We start from the raw sequence: 12,366 nt of genomic DNA, 5'->3' as shown, positions 1-12,366 counted from the left end.
TAGCTTTGCCGTTATTTGTCATCCAATTTTTAACTACAGACATAATTTTACATTACATTTCATTGCATACTGCAAGTTAACCAATCACATGTGCATTATTTTCTCCCAACTGTTTAGAAGCTTTAGAAACCATGTTCAAGCTTCCAAAATGTTTGATAGAAACACCAAAAAAACAACAAAATGGTGCTTTGAAACACTCAAGATATATGTTTTGACTCAGATATTATTTTGCAATAAATTGCAGGGTTAACTTCTCACAACTGTCAAATTCAAGGGGATATTTTTCTTGACCCCTTTTCCTATGAATTGAGATGTGACATTCTATAATTTGGTGGTGCATGTATAACACCTTATAAACCTTTCCACATGTTATACCTTGTTAGGGGTGATTTTATCTGCTCTGATACAATCCCATACTTTGATAAAATATTATTTACATTGCATGGATCAGTTTATATTTTGTACGTATAAAATAAGGGATTGATCATTATAAAAAGTGTAAGGGTTCCCCGGAACCCAGTGTCTCGACTTCTTTTGCTGGTGTCTATGTTTTCAGTGTGATAGGAGAATGCATAATTAAATGTTCACGAAACAAACCCTTTGAAATGTATGAAAAAAGTTATGCTTGTAAAAAAAGTCACAGGTTCACCAAAAAGGGGATTTTTTTTTATAAAGTTTGCTCTAGTTACTATTTTTTTATTGTAAGAAGTCCAAGTTATGTAATAGTCAGAGATGGTTTATGAATTTAATAAATATTTAAAATCTTTTAATTGCAAACTGTATGTTATGTTAACTGGAATAAAAACTTAGTAAAATATGAAAAAAAACAGAAAATATTTTTTACAAAATTTTCTTCTAGATACAAGTTTTTGATTACCAAGCTTCTGTCCATGTTTGGTAGAAAATAGTTTAAGAAATTTATTAAAATTTCAAAAAATTATAAACCACAGAATTATTATTTGTAAAATCCACCACCAACAACGGAATTTAGGATTGCTATGTCTCCTTTTTGTGACAAAAGTTGCAGGCTCAACACAAAAAAAAAACCAAATGAATAAGTTTGCCTACACAAATCACTCTCAATAATGAAGAAATTATAATAACTGTATTTTAGTGTTTAAGGTTTAATCATTATATAAGGAAGTGATTAAATATGGTGAACTATCCAAGGAAAATAGCTAAATACTTAGCAGCGTCACTTTTCCGTAGAAAAAAAAACCAGTTTACACTAGTTAACATTCTTAAGATTTTTCACAAACTTTAGATGAATAATATATGAACTTTCACAATCGTTAATTCTTAATCTATAACTATCTGTACTTAAATTTAGATTGGCAATTTACACGTGATATTAGAACATTTATATTGAACTAACAGTAAAGGGTGACTTATTGGTCCATTGGGCCGGATGTATTATATATGTAATTGTATTTTGTACAAATTTATATATTTATGCTGATTTACACATGTCGCTATAATAAACAATTTACTTACTTACTTACTTACTTACTTACTTATAACTAATTAGATGTACAGACTTGTATTCCTATCTGAGTTTAATTTCAAGATATTATTTCCAAATGAAGACAACTCAATTCCTTGTATTTATTTGTAATGTGTGTATTAGAAAAGAGCCAGTGTGACAAAAATTTCAAAAGAAACTGAACGCTAGAAAACTGTAATTTTCACATAACTGAACATGTAGTGTTCATGATGTTAAAAGACGGTCAACTGGGATAGATGTTATAAAACAGACAGGATTCCACTTCGTCAAAATTATCTCCCCATTACGTCAGTTCATTTTCACAATCGTAGAAATGGAAGACATTAATTGTAGGGATGACCCGCTGCCAAATTTTCTCTTCAAAAACAATAAATTCATCCACATAGCACCATTACGATCCTTATATGTCAGTTGTATTTTAAAAGACAAATGTATCTACTAGCTAATGAGCATCAGTTAATGATCTTGTCTGCATTGATTCAACTTAAAACTGTTGTCTGATCGGTTAACGTTGTCAGGTGGAATTTTTTGAAAATTCTTAAACATTTAAAAACAATCTAATGAAATATTTCGTGGAAGTGCAGACTTAAAAATTTCAGTGATTGAAGATTTTAAACCCTAGTTATCAAACACATTTTTTTTATTTTTTTTCGAAGATATACATTTTCATCATCCAACTTAAAGACTGTCGTCAAGCACTTTTAGTAAAAAATAGCTATTCAAACACACCTACTCTGTTTTTGTGATTCATTAGAGGTATTTAACTTGACCCATATATTTCATCTGTTCGTACTGTGATTTTTTTTTATGTTATAAAGTCAACCTGTAGCTTTGATATATAAAAATAATAGAATCTCGCTTGAGATGATATATCAAATACTCTTGCTTTTCATGTTTTAAAGACAAATATACACCTGAACCACATCATAACATAAAAAGGTGCACTTGATTTGCTCTTTTTGATACAATTGTTACCCATTTGTTCTTGAGTCACAAAATGGAAGGCAGACACGAAACTTACTGAACTAATAGATTGATATGTTCTCCGTTCGTGGTAATTTTTATTTTTAAATCAGAGGTTATGCATGTTCTACTTCCAACTTGATCGATACCGATGTCGTCGACTTGATATCTAAGAGTTCTGCATTACTATGTAATAGATCAATTAAAAACTTATGCAAATGGTGTTTTTAAAATAAAATACTTCGTAATTGAGAAAAAAATTGTCGTTTTATTTGTTTCTATTAATTTTCAAAATTTGTATTACCATAGTAAACATTACAGTACGCATTTATTGCCTTCTCTAACAAATGAACAAAGAGATTATATTCTTTAGTTCTATTTCAACAGGGTTTCCGCCTGAAAAAAATGTAATTAATCCAGGTCTTGCTCTTTTGCTGTTTTTAATTCTCAATTTTTGTCTGTATTTAATATTTCTGTTTTAAGGAATTCACTGAGAATTTTAGACATTATTAAGAAACTAACCTTAATCCCGTACCATTCACAGTTACTTTAGGTTGGTTTGGCTTTAATTGTTATAGCTCAAGGTTTCTGGTAATGATATATCATTGGCATTCAAATTGTTTGATTCTAATGATGATTGATACTGAGAGTGATTCCTACACATGCATGCAGTAATTGCAGTAATTCCGAATATATTTATGGACCCATTTCCCATGTTATAACAGGAGATCTTAACATCGTTCAAGACCGAGAGTTAAAATCATTCCTCAGTAAAGGACCTAAATATCGTCCCCCGTCAATTATTAATTGGAATGAGTGTCGTAATATCATCCACGACTCACTCCATACTTACTGAATGAAACGGATAAAACGGGAAAAAGCTGACAAAAAATCTTTGGACTCTTTTTTAATTCAGTAACGAAGATAGTTGATATACGTATTCAATATTTTAAAGAACATTTTACTATTAACAATAACCACAATAAACCTATTTCTCGTATCAAACATAAACTAAAAGAACTTGCCAAGGAATTTGTTTTTGTCCCGGCCGATAAAGCTGCTAATAATATTATTATTGTTTGACGTAAATTTTACATTGAGGTTCTGAAAAAGGAAATCATTAATTCACCAACATTCCAACTGACTCCATTGTCAGAAAACGAAATCTGTAACAAACATAAACTTTTAGCCACCGCTTTACAAGCAGAGCCAAATACAATGAAAGTCCCAACTATGTATTGGCTTCCGAAGCTACACAAAACCCCTTACAAATATATATTTATTTCGTCTTCAAGCCATTGTTCAACTACTAAATTGTCTTTTCTTCTTACCAGCACACTTGGTACAATTAAAAACCTAATAATAAATTGTTCAAATAAGGTCTTCGAAAATAGTGGAATAAATTACTTTTGAAGTGTCAAGAACTCGTTGGAAGTACTTGATAAATCGCATGCTTATATTGGTGATTTTGAATCTGTTCAAAGTTTTGATTTTTCTACCCTGTATACCACATTGCCTCACATTCTCATTAAGAAAATATTCACACACCCAATTAAATGGGCATTCAAAAAATCAGAATGTAAATATATATGTTCAAACTCTTTTAGGTAATTTTAAGTAGCAATAAACCAAAAAAACTATGTTAATTGGACATGCTTTGATACTATATATGCCCTTGAATTTTTACTAGATAACATTTGTGTTCGCTTTGGGGATTCCGTATATCGTCAGATTAATGGGGACTAACTGTGCACCTTTTATTGCAGACCTCTTTTTGTATTGTTATGAGTTACAATTTAGGACAAAAATAAGCAAAGACCCATCAAAACAACATCTGATAAACAAATTTAATAAAACTTTTAGATATTTGGATGATATTTTGGCTCTCAATAATGACGACTTCAGTATGTATATTAATGAAATTTATCCTGCTGAACTTACTTTAAATAAAGCTAATACTAACAATGACCACTGCCCTTTCCTCGATCTTGATATCTATATCACTAACGGCAAGCTGAGTACTCAAATTTATGATAAAAGGGATGATTTTTCATTTCCTATCGTTAATTATCCGTTTTTAGATGGTGACGTTCCCTTGTCACTATCTTACGGTGTTTATATATCTCAACTTGTACGATTCGCTCGTGTATGAAACAATGTTTTAGATTTTAACGAGAGAAATTTATGTATTACTGAAAAATTATTACACCAGGGTTTTCGATATCACAAACTAGTCAAAACATTTACTAAATTTTATCATCGGTATAAAGACATCATTCGTAATTATAGCTCAACATGCAGACTTCTTATACGTTCAGGTATTTCACGTCCAATTTTTTTATGGAAATATTCTTTATAAAGCACAAAGGTGTCAGTATTCACCTCAGAAACTTACAAAACCTTTGAATAGACTTATTAAGAAGGGATATAATTACGATACTGTTGTCAAGTCATTAAAGATTGCATATTTTGGCGTTAATATTGAGTCACTGATAAGGTCTTTGCGTCGGAACTAAACACATTTATTCTAAAAACAATTGTTGGCATGACACGGGTTATGTTCTTCTCATATATGTTATGATGGTATGATACTAAACCCCTAACGGGAAGGACTGTGCTTGAGGTTCATATGATGAAATCATAATCTTTCAGTCAGTTTAATTGAAGTCTGGAGCTGGCATGGCAGTTAACTGCTAGTAGTCTGTTGTTATTTGTGTATTATTGTCATTTTGTTTATTTTCTTTGGTTACATCTTCTGACATCAGACTCGGACTTCTCTTGAACTGAATTTTAATGTGCGTAATGTTATGCGTTTACTTTTCTACATTGGTTAGAGGTATAGGGGAAGGGTTGAGATCTCACAAACATGTTTAACCTCGCCGCATTTTTGCGCCTGTCCCAAGTCAGGAGCCTCTGGCCTTCGTAGACTTGTATTATTTTAATTTTAGTTTCTTGTGTACAATTTGGAAATTAGTATGGCGTTCATTATCAATGAACTAGTATATATTTGTTTAGGGGCCAGCTGAAGGACGCCTCCGGGTGCGGGTATTTCTCGCTACATTGAAGACCTGTTTGTTGGTGACCTTCTGCTGTTGTTTTTTTTTTTATTTTGGTCGGGTTGTTGTCTCTTTGACACATTCCCCATTTCCATTCTCAATTTTAGGTATTGTAATTTTCTATTAACTTTTTTCTTTTTAAAGTTAAACTCATTGTCTTTGTAAGAATCAGGCAATTTGGGTAAAATTTATTCATGGCAGAACAAACCTAACAACCTGACCATTATATTTAAAAATAACCTTCATCATGAGTTAGAAATGACATGCCTTTATTCCAGATATCCCTTGATAACGTTTGGTTAAAATAATACCAAAATGTCTTGATAACCAGAACAGCAAAAGGAAACAAAATATTGATACTTAATACTATTTGCTATTTGCATTATTTTCTTTTAATGAAAAGTGAACAAGCATGTATTCTTATAATAAATAAATAAGATGTCTCATTGAGGAATATATTATGCCTTTGATATCATTAAACACTATGAATTAATATACCGGTACTTTTGACACTAGCATCATTCCTGTTTCTTTGTTTATGTCTATTGCACAAGGTCGTTTGATTTTATCTTTCATAGATAAAATATTCTTACAGATTTAACCATCGGGTGATACTACCACGATACTGTTGTATTCATTTGAAGCTATATAAACAAAACTGTTCTTGTCTACAATAATTCCTCTTGGTCTTGCAATGTCCTGATTCTGAAGTGTCCAGAGAGGTTCTCCAGTAATTCTATAGCAGCAGACTTTATTTTCATGGTAATTGGTGCCGTAAATATTTCCTTTGTATAATGAAATACGACCCACTCCTCCCATTCCTTCTAAGATTGTATGAGACTTGTCACTGAGGTTCACTGTAGTACACTGCTGGCTGACACTATCACTGATAACCAAAGTTTTACCATCACTTGCTACTCCAACACCGGGATGAGAAAGTTCAATTGTTTGAATAACTGTATTCTTTTCTACATCCACCAGTACTGTCTGGTGTACTGGTCCTAATACGACGGCTACTGTGTTATTTCTGACAAAGCAAGCATCCCATGGATATCCTGTGAATTTAATTACTTTTCTGATGAAGATGCCATCATTACTGAACAGCAGTAGTTGTTTTTGTTTTTTATCAAGTATTATAAATTTACAATCAGGTAATATAAGACAGGCAGTTATATATAAACACGGCATATCTTTTGGAATTGTCAGTTTTGTCAACAAGGATGGCTTTATTTGTTCAATTCCAGCAACATTTTGGACCAAGTGCTGAGCTTGATCTTTTCTTCCAGCCTTTAGTTTTAGAGTAGATGAGGTGGTATTGATATTGATATCACCAAATGATTTGACTTTTTTTAAAATTGATTTTAGAGGAGATGAAATGTTACCCTCTAGATTGTTTTCACCGAAGTGGTCTCCACTATCTAAATATTCTATGTATTTTGTTGTTTCTGATGTAGTTTTCTCAATCTCTCTTAGACCAATATACATCTGTAGCTCTGTGGCATATTGCGTCATTTTGGTAAACTGGCTCTGCATTAGGTCTATCTGACTGGCTTGCTGTTCCATTTGTTGCAGGAGAGTGGACATGTTTGATTGGAGCTTTGAATGTTTAGAATCTAAATCATTTAGTATGTCTTGCTCTAATTTATCTAAGTAATCACTGATAGACTTCCTCATATGCTGTATTTCCTCAACAGCTTTGGTTTTCTGAGTATTGATGGTATTGGTTCTGATGTTTATATACTTTATGGCTGTATCTAAGTTTTCCTTCACATCCTTCAAATCTTTTTCAAAAAGTTGCACTGAGGCAGATGATTTGACTTGCTGTAGGATATCTAACAAGGGTTTCATTTCTTTACACATCTTATGTTTATCGGTGATGCACTGGACACAACATGGACAGGCATGGTAAGTACAATAAAGCTCAAACTTCTCCTTGTGGTCTCTGCACTGGCTGCTTATATCTTGCATGAATGTAGGTAACTTTTTGTAATTGTCAGCTGACATGGTTTTATGATGTTTAGACAGTCCTGACTTGCTGTGAGTTTTGTCACAATCTCCACAAAAGAAAACTTCACATTCTGTACAACATGTGACTGCTGTATTCGAGATTCCATCATCATGGCAAATTGTACAAAGGTACTTTACTGATGAGGCCATTACTTTTCTTTTTATATCTGAAAGATACAAATATATTGGATTGAGGTCATTGGTCCACCAAAATAAAATTGAAATCAAGCTCAAAGTTCAAGTTTGAAACTTTGATTTTCGCTTATTATTTTTTCTCCTCAGTTACCAAATAAGATATCAACAAAATATTAAAGATTACCTTTATGGTGACACAGTTCCTTATATTTTTTAACCATATACCTGTATACATGTTCTAGAAACATATGATCCTTTGATTTAACGTTTTGCTTTATTACCTTAAAATTATGGTCAAGTTTAAAGTTTTCCTATCAAAATATGAGCCTTTGGATTGAAAGACAGACCTTTAATTGTTTTTTAAAAATATTTTTGTTTAATTAATTCAGGGTTGTATAGCAGAGGTTCAATGTACCCCAAGTGGTTCATTTACCATTACGTTTTTATTGTTTTACAAATGATTTTGATGAAAAAATTATATCAAAGAAAAACTGAGTAATTATTCAACAATCTATTTTGATCCTTGTGTTAAAAAATTTCCAACTACACGAAAATTCAAAAAAAAAAATGGTTTATTTAAAAGAAAAGAATGATTGGCCCTGCAGTCACTTTCAACCCCATAAAAATCCTTCCAGAATTTTTAAAACGCTTTGAATTTAGAGTAATTAAAATGAAAGATCAGTTGAATAGTTTGAAAATTCTTACCATGAACACACTAGCATTTTCACAATAAGTGACGTACACAGGGAAGAAATTACTATAAAATGTCTGGGGCTTTTTCCTAGAACTGTGGATTAAAATTCGAATAATTGTCTTTACAGTGACGTCAACAGTTTAATTTGTGTATGTATGAACACAAATTTCAAATGACTAGTATGTACTTGAAGCACTTAACATTCTTTGAAAAATCAATAGATCATATATGTATTAGTTGATTTTTTTTTTGAATTTTTTGTATACAATTAAAAACAATTTTCACATAGTTTTGTTTTATATGGTCTTTCCACTTTTCGTGGAAAGACCTTTTTTTTTCTTCTGATCATGATTTTTTTCTGCCCTCTGAGATGCTCGTAGCATGCTTGAGATGCTTTGTTTTACAACATATCGAATGGATGTTTGGCCAATGATGTTGTACAGTAATGGGGGTTTCAAAACTCACCCTGTGTAACCAAACACTTATTCCTATAAGAATTAACTCCCCGCGTCCCCTTTTTCTTGTTATCGCTAAATCTCTAAAACCGTAAAAGATTTTTACAAACTATTTGTCTACTCTTAAGAATGATTTGTTTTAATTTGACAGGAGTGATCGGAAGACATTTTACGGGAGTTGTTTCCCTTTGAAAATTTAAAGTAGACGATATGTTGGATACATTTATACGGTACAAGTCGTAGAGGTTTACAGTCTTTTGATGGTCCGAGAACACAATTAATTCGTAGTGCATTTCTTTTAGAACATAAATGAAAATTAAAAAAATCCCACCTGCGCTTTCTTAATGAAATTTTTACAGTGTGTTGTACTACTTTTGGGACAAATTATATCAAAATTATAGAAAACTTCATCGCCTCTAACTCAAAATATGGACAATTTTGTGTTTAGGGTATCTTGAAATCTTTTGACAGCTTCCGAAGTGCTAATTTTTAACCTTTTTCAGCTGGACCAAATCACTACTTTTCTGTAAAATTCTGGACCCAAATTTTTTTACAGTGTAATTTCAGCCCCCTACTTACAATTTGAGGCATTAAACATGGAGAAATAAATTTGGAAGGGGTATACAAATTATTGGCAAGTAACCCACTGTTAACACTAGGGACTATATTTGTGAACAACGAAAATCAAGGGACGACAATTGTGGTCTCGGACCTAATAGGATAGAAAGAGTTGACAAATCTTAAAAAAACTTGGTATGACCAAAGCTAAATAAATTATAACACTGCTTGCAAAGTTTCGTAACAATAGGATATATATTATAGACAATATGTTAAATTCTATACTCATCTTTGCGTGTTAAATTTTGACGTTAAAATTGAATAATTTCAACTATCAACATTTTGGGCTTTGAAAATTAAAACATTGCAAAAAAATACTTTTTAAATGCCCTAATATATCATTTATTATGTACTAAAAGCAATGGAGTACTCATTTGATTTATCAGACTTAGCACAATTATTCAAAAGTCAAATTTATATCAGCCTGGGCCTAAAAATTGAGATTTTTCAATGAAAGGGGGCCTTACATGAAGATGTAATATTTTCCAGTAATTTTAAATTTGTGAAGCTTTTTGGTAATAAATAATCCTTACATATGTATTGAATGTACTTTAAATGGAAAGAAAAGTCACAAATAACATATCATATTAGTTTAAAAGGGTCTTAAGCCAAGTAAGACTGGAAAAAAATAAGGGTCAATTTAGGCCGTGCCACATATTTACATTAAAAAATGCATATTGAGGCTATAAGAAATAAAAAATTGTGTCTTTTTTTATCATTTCTATACTCATGTGACATGATACAACAAATCTGAGCACAAAAAGGCTCTTGTAATTAACTTTTCTAACAGACAGTATGGTCTGGTACAAAGATTTCTGCCTTTTTAATGAAAAACTTGAATGCAATTTTAGTCTCAACAGGCTTATATTTAAACCACTTGCTATCCTACAGAAGAAAAGAAAGATATTATGTGAGATGGAACAGGTACAATAGACATTGTAAAGTGCCTTTGATACAAATTTAGTGAGGTCTTTATTGTGAACTTCAAATTTTATGTACCAAGAACCCCACTTTTGACTTCATCCAAACAGGGCGTTAGACAAGGGTCATTTATACAACACATTTTGTACATATTGTCTGAGATAATCTTCTTTTCTGTAGATTCTGAGTTCATAAACAAGTAAAAGAACTAGATAAAGGCATAGACACACAAGTATTGACACATGAAAACTTGTCAGATAGAAAGTCAGGATGCCATGTATGCATCAGTATTGAAAAAGCCTTAAAATGCCTATTTTGACCATAAAATGCCAAAATTGGTCAATTTTGCAGAAATTCTATAAAAAAAAAGGTTAAAATCCTTTAGTTTCATGCTATTTGACAAATTGACACCACCAAAACATTTAGGGAAGTTGCTAAAGTACAGATTCTATATTTACAGACTTCACCTAATAGGATAGAAAGAGTTGACAAATCTTAAAAAAACTTGGTATGACCAAAGCTAAATAAATTATAACACTGCTTGCAAAGTTTCGTAACAATAGGATATATATTATAGACAATATGTTAAATTCTATACTCATCTTTGCGTGTTAAATTTTGACGTTAAAATTGAATAATTTCAACTATCAACATTTTGGGCTTTGAAAATTAAAACATTGCAAAAAAATACTTTTTAAATGCCCTAATATATCATTTATTATGTACTAAAAGCAATGGAGTACTCATTTGATTTATCAGACTTAGCACAATTATTCAAAAGTCAAATTTATATCAGCCTGGGCCTAAAAATTGAGATTTTTCAATGAAAGGGGGCCTTACATGAAGATGTAATATTTTCCAGTAATTTTAAATTTGTGAAGCTTTTTGGTAATAAATAATCCTTACATATGTATTGAATGTACTTTAAATGGAAAGAAAAGTCACAAATAACATATCATATTAGTTTAAAAGGGTCTTAAGCCAAGTAAGACTGGAAAAAAATAAGGGTCAATTTAGGCCGTGCCACATATTTACATTAAAAAATGCATATTGAGGCTATAAGAAATAAAAAATTGTGTCTTTTTTTATCATTTCTATACTCATGTGACATGATACAACAAATCTGAGCACAAAAAGGCTCTTGTAATTAACTTTTCTAACAGACAGTATGGTCTGGTACAAAGATTTCTGCCTTTTTAATGAAAAACTTGAATGCAATTTTAGTCTCAACAGGCTTATATTTAAACCACTTGCTATCCTACAGAAGAAAAGAAAGATATTATGTGAGATGGAACAGGTACAATAGACATTGTAAAGTGCCTTTGATACAAATTTAGTGAGGTCTTTATTGTGAACTTCAAATTTTATGTACCAAGAACCCCACTTTTGACTTCATCCAAACAGGGCGTTAGACAAGGGTCATTTATACAACACATTTTGTACATATTGTCTGAGATAATCTTCTTTTCTGTAGATTCTGAGTTCATAAACAAGTAAAAGAACTAGATAAAGGCATAGACACACAAGTATTGACACATGAAAACTTGTCAGATAGAAAGTCAGGATGCCATGTATGCATCAGTATTGAAAAAGCCTTAAAATGCCTATTTTGACCATAAAATGCCAAAATTGGTCAATTTTGCAGAAATTCTATAAAAAAAAAGGTTAAAATCCTTTAGTTTCATGCTATTTGACAAATTGACACCACCAAAACATTTAGGGAAGTTGCTAAAGTACAGATTCTATATTTACAGACTTCACCTAATAGGATAGAAAGAGTTGACAAATCTTAAAAAAACTTGGTATGACCAAAGCTAAATAAATTATAACACTGCTTGCAAAGTTTCGTAACAATAGGATATATATTATAGACAATATGTTAAATTCTATACTCATCTTTGCGTGTTAAATTTTGACGTTAAAATTGAATAATTTCAACTATCAACATTTTGGGCTTTGAAAATTAAAACATTGCAAAAAAATACTTTTTAAATGCCCTTATATATCATTTAT

The 12,366-nt window shown here is 31.2% G+C and overlaps 1 protein-coding gene across 1 annotated transcript; it reads right to left on the bottom strand.

Moving 5' to 3' along the window:
- Positions 1-6,120: 6,120 nt before the first annotated feature.
- On the bottom strand, positions 6,121-7,680 carry LOC134710414 (uncharacterized). Its single transcript, XM_063570769.1, has one exon. The coding sequence runs from the start codon at positions 7,678-7,680 to the stop codon at positions 6,121-6,123; it is 1,560 nt and encodes a 519-aa protein (XP_063426839.1).
- Positions 7,681-12,366: the final 4,686 nt, after the last annotated feature.

The sequence above is a fragment of the Mytilus trossulus genome, chromosome 3, assembly GCF_036588685.1.
Source record: "Mytilus trossulus isolate FHL-02 chromosome 3, PNRI_Mtr1.1.1.hap1, whole genome shotgun sequence".
NCBI lineage: Eukaryota > Metazoa > Mollusca > Bivalvia > Mytilida > Mytilidae > Mytilus > Mytilus trossulus.
The sequence above is the reverse complement of the archived record's forward strand: the minus strand, read 5'-3'. Positions and strand labels throughout refer to the sequence as shown.